We start from the raw sequence: 5,430 nt of genomic DNA on the forward strand, positions 1-5,430 counted from the left end.
TAGGAGAGCATGAAAGAGGAGGAGAGATGAAGAGGTCAGGACACAACAAATGGAACCGTTTAAAAGTTAACCTTTTTGACAAATTGTGAGATGGCTTGCGTACATGTGATTCATCGGGAGGAAACATCTGCAGCGCACGACGACGTCAATTGCCCGTTACCAGGTTTTGACATCAACTAATGCGTTCGCAGTTACGATAGACAATCTCAGAGAATACCTGTCAGACAGGTGGACGGACAATTCCACAGCTCATCTAAAGTGTGATACCAACGGATATGCCTGAACCATTTTTAGCACTTAAATAAAGCGGCCACATTTCCCTGTAGCAGGAGTCAAAGTAGATCTAAAAGAGATACAAATTGACCATGAGCCAGCTTATCTTCCACTCCCAACACAGGCCGCTGTTTGGCACCCTACCCCGGGCAAAATCCTATTCCTGTCATATTGCTTCTATATGCCTCTTTGACACCTGCAGATTGCAATTGAACGGTCTGACACTCGCACTGACTCGCCGAAATCTCTTCAGGAAATGCACATCACCAATCTCGTGGAGTTAGCATAGCTGTTAAAAAGGAAGCAGCAGTGTTCAGTAGTTTAGTGCTGATCCATAAGGATCTTGTGGTTATCTTTGCATTAACATGGGCCCCGTGATTTGATGCATGTGGCGTCTCTGAATCGAAAACGAATTAATGTCCTTTGCTTCACAATGGATACCAGACGCACTGCACGACAAATGGATTCTAAAACTGCCACTGAGGTTTTCTACACAATACCATTAACATACATTATAAGTAAAAATTAATTCCTCAACTCTTTACACAGGTTTAACTACTAATCAAGTTTGCTTACATAAAAAGTAATATTTTATAGGTCTAATATAGTGACATAACATAAACTTATTTACCAAATAACACCATAAACTGTATTTTATGGCTTAACAAAAAAAAAAAACATTTAATACTATATATATTTAAAATGTGTACGAGGTAAATGTCTCACTGAAGTTAATTATACTTTCTTGTCTGAGATGACCTTGTTTCAAAGTGTGTGAGAATCTGCTGTCAACCTGTGAGACGTTTCATGAAAAAGCACAGTTAAGTTGAGTTTACAGGATTCACTGTTTTGCTGCTGGCAGGGAACATGCGGCGCTCGTATTCCCGTATGCCTCGTTTGATATGTTCAAATGGATTTCTCATGCTTCCACAACAGTCTCTGGGTTGATTTCTGCAGATCTGAAGCTGGCCCAAAGCAAATCCAAAGATTAGCTGACTGTTAAAAATTGTTGTATTGGCAGTTCAGTGTGTTTGAGGAATATACAGCAACATCAGCTTAAAGGGATCTGCAGATGACACTGCAAGAGACTTCAAACACTTAAGGAACCCCCAGCGACTACTATAGGTGCTCCAAGATTGCATTAATGTGCATTAAAATCTCCATTTTCATTATTACGTGTTGTTGAGTCACCACCTCAACAAGTAACTGAAATAGATGGCTGAGAATTAAGTGACTCACAGATCATATAAGGGTTTAATGCTTTTGTTATAAAACAAACAGGTGAATCTGTACACGTGGAAACAAGCCACCAATTTAGCTGTAGAAGAAATAAATTTTAATGTCAGTCTATTGTATTCCCAAGTTTTGTTCCTGTGGTATGGAGATTAAAACCCAGTCAAATTAAAAATTCATGGCTGTCGCTTCATTGGTGCGAACACAAGCCCATAGAGATGTGCTTCATTTCCTATATTACAGTATTAACACTCACAAGCACAAATGATCTTTATCATCCAGCTATGGGCACAGCTCCTGTGTAAAAGCAGCGTGACAACATAGCAGTGAACTGCAGGTTGGTCCCATTATAATAAAAAATGAAAAAAATATTGGTGAAGACTGAGCTTTTGCACAGTAGTTTGAGTTGACGCAACTGAATGGTAAGTTCCACAGTGACACTTCCCATCATGAAACACTAAACAGCTCAGAGGGTCCGACTGCTTTTTACTCTAATTCAAAGAATTTCAGCAGTATAATTCCAACGCGGAGACTGGCCTAAAACATAAAAGATTCAAGGATGCCACCTGGTGCCTGAATACCAAAGCTGTACGTGTCTCAACACTACACTGCTCCCACAGAACCTGCTCACCATTTGCAGCAAACAGCAGCTTGAAAGCGTGGTTGGAAAATGCAGACCTCGAAAAACAAAACATAACCCAGCCATTGATCCATTAATTTTGCGTTACCAGTTTATTACAGTTCATGATTCTTATAAAAAAGACAAATTCATTCATTCAGGTATAACACCATGTCCCAGTAAAGAGTCAAGGTAGCCATAGCTAACAGTAAATCATGTCTTACATTAGCTCAAATCACTGAACTATTACATTTCCATTTAAAGAAACGATCTCACATCCTGCAGTCAGACTCTTACACAGTACAAACAGTACACCCAGTAATCAAGACCCAATACTGCATGCTATAACTGCATAATGAATTCACATGTTAAGACTATTCGTGGACTGGACAGCTCTGGTAACATTTCTAAGTTTGCATGTAATGTGATCTCTTTACAGTATTCGATAACTGACGCTCAAAGCTGAGCCTTAACTAAACCAATTAGGTGCTTTTTTGTTTTGTTTAAAGGGATCTTTTTCCATTTAGCTTCTGAGTAGGAGACCATAAGACTGGTAGGTTATGCGCAACCAGTTTCAGGCACTATAGGGTTTCTGTGTAGTGGACAGTATTCTGAACCATGATTGTGACAAGATATCAAAATAATAAAAGGTCACAAAATAAATGTGCAGTAGAGGATTACATACACCAATCAGACACAATAAAATTGAAGCCACCTGCCAAAGTATTATTCACTTGACCTGTAAATGGTAGAGCGGTTCCTATACTCCATGTAACAATTACACATGTTGTGCTATGTGTAATTTATTGTTTTACAGAAAACAGAATTAAAAACAAAAACAACATTTCAGAATGAGGTTAGGTTTGCTTCACAAAATGCAGATAAGACAATTACATGAAGAACTGAAAGACAACACAAGAGTGTGCAAGACCGGCTCAAAAAGCAATATTTTCTCTGAACTGAAAATCTTGGGATGACGTTTAACTACGTAGAGTTCAAGAAGCCATCGAAAAAGGTTGTTTATCCATGTTCTAAGGGTTGGCTGAAGGATGCACATGGCCCTTTGCTGCTGGTCATGCTTCTCTGAGCACCTGTCAGACAAGACACCAGGTGAAATGCAGAAAATACCCCTCGGCATTGTGTGGATTGCACCCCCAAGTGTGGGACAGACTATTAAAATTTGAAACCAACTTACCTTTCTTGCAAACTCTGGGAGAACGAACGACGCTTTGTGAATTTCAGGGTTGTAATATTTAAGGCTCATACTTTCCTTCTCTTCTTTTGACAGTGCTTTCACTGGTTCCCTGAAATGTGTTTCCTAAAAAAAACAAACAAGGCACAAGGATGATCAGGGAGAAACTGTTATGCTATGGAACATTTCTGCATTTTCTTTTTTTTTTTTTTAGGCAATCCAAGAACACTTGGGGAAGTGTGGTGGATGACAAACTGAGAATGACAGTTTAACACCTACAGGATTTTTACTGCAGAGCATGAATCCAATTTGGCCACTGGGATAAGTTGGAATGGTGCTGTAGGCGTAGTCCACCACAGGGAATAGGGTTTTGCAGAAGGTCTGCATCTCCTTTATCAGCTCCAAATGGAGCCACTGACACTCGCCTGTCAGTTACAAAAGCAAGAGGCGGGGAGAGGGGAGAAAAAAAAAAAAAAAGTGTTACTTTCCCATCTTTTGGCATTACTCAATCTGAAGGGAACAACTCAACAGAAAGTAATCCATTCATAACTGAATAACAGTAACATCTTCAGCAGACTCAAAATGTTACTTATTAGCCAGCTTTTAATGCACAAGTCCAGTGAAATATAAACTTACCCTGGGAACAAATAATTCCGCCACTTCTCAATGCTGCCTTCATCAGCTGGTAGTAAGACTCCTTGAACAAGCTCTCAGCAGGTCCTGAAATAACAATTAAAGAGATTCTAATTGAGACTGCCTCGTTAAAGCGTGTCCCGTATTTGTGTTGTTTGATTAGTTCTTTGGACACACAAGGATTGTGGGACTTTAAGCAGCACCTACCCACTGGGTCTGATGAATCTGTTATTATTATGTCAAAGGCGTCCTGATTCTGCTTCATGAATTCAAAGCCATCACCAATGTGGAGGGTGAGCTTGGGACTGAAAAACCCTTTGGCCATCCCTGGCAGGAACTTCTTTGACACATTAATCACATCCTAAAGAGAAGACAACATAAAAATGTCATCAAAGGCAGCAGAGAGGACAATCCCTACATCATAAATTAACAGAGTTGTTGCTCCTACCTCGTCTATCTCACAAAGAACCGCTGATTCCACCAGCGGATGCTTCACCACTTCCCTTAGCACACCCCCGTCTCCGCCACCAATGATGAGCACCTGTGAAAATGCAAATATAACCGTCACAGCTGGAAATATCCCGAATGTACTGTTGTTTCACATTTACGAGAAATACCTTCTTAGGACAAGGATGGCTACACAGGGGAAGGTTTGCAATCATTTCCTGATAGGCAAACTCATCCCTCTCTGTGCACTGGATCACTCCATCCAGCACCAGCACATTTCCGTAGGTTTTGCTGGAAAGTAGCATTACAGCACAGCATGAGGCAACAGGATCACTTTTACATAAGAGCTTCCGTAGGATTCAGATGTGTAACCACATGCTTAGTACCATTAAACAAATACATGTACCGCGACTTAAATGAATCTAGCGTTACCCTTAAAGTTTACACTAAAGTTTCAATGACATGCAAATCACGAGCCAAGCTTAAAAAACGTCGTATCTTTCAACCATCTGGGGGAAAAAAATCATGCTCTAGGTTGCTCATTCAGTGCGAGCACAGCTAACAGCTAGCAGCGTTAGCTAAGTGAAGTTAGCCTCACTGTTCTCACCTCTTGAAAACCATAACATCTTGAAATTTGGATTTCTTGTGGTAGAGGACCTCCTCTACTTGGAGACTCATTGCTTGCCCTGGCCATAGCGTACAAGACTCTGTAAACCATCCATCTTTAATGTGGTCCATGACAGCTGCCTACCGTGTTTGGAAGCGTGGCAGTGAAGAGTGACGACAAACACATTGCCTAACCGCGAGACTTGACGCCCTCTTCTTAAAGCGAATGGGAGGGCGCTGACGTAGCTGGGTCTTCACGACGCTAACCAATTGCGTGGCAGGTTCTCTCGTATAGTTTGTTTGACTTCACAGCAGCCCACGAGCTGAGCAGCCCACGTGAAGCGCAACCAAGTTGGCGTGTGAACACACCCGTGAGTTTGGACACCAGGGTGCGGGAGACAAGTGTATGCCTGTTTGATAGTTTCAA

The 5,430-nt window shown here is 41.1% G+C and overlaps 1 protein-coding gene across 1 annotated transcript; it reads right to left on the minus strand.

The window, feature by feature from the left end:
* Positions 1-2,219: 2,219 nt before the first annotated feature.
* srm (spermidine synthase) lies at positions 2,220-5,207 on the minus strand. Its single transcript, XM_086278358.1, has 8 exons — positions 5,005-5,207; positions 4,568-4,688; positions 4,399-4,491; positions 4,158-4,311; positions 3,954-4,037; positions 3,597-3,742; positions 3,321-3,443; positions 2,220-3,216 (listed from the first exon to the last, which is right to left on the minus strand). Exons 1-8 carry the CDS (start codon positions 5,133-5,135, stop codon positions 3,199-3,201), a joined length of 870 nt encoding a protein of 289 aa, XP_086134484.1. The 5' UTR covers positions 5,136-5,207; the 3' UTR covers positions 2,220-3,198.
* Between the last annotated feature and the right edge of the window lie 223 nt (positions 5,208-5,430).

Source organism: Aulonocara sp. 'chitande type north' Nkhata Bay, linkage group LG20 (assembly GCF_057382095.1).
Source record: "Aulonocara sp. 'chitande type north' Nkhata Bay isolate Kocher_YH1m ecotype deep benthic linkage group LG20, A_spYH_male_GT1.1, whole genome shotgun sequence".
Taxonomy (NCBI): domain Eukaryota; kingdom Metazoa; phylum Chordata; class Actinopteri; order Cichliformes; family Cichlidae; genus Aulonocara; species Aulonocara sp. 'chitande type north' Nkhata Bay.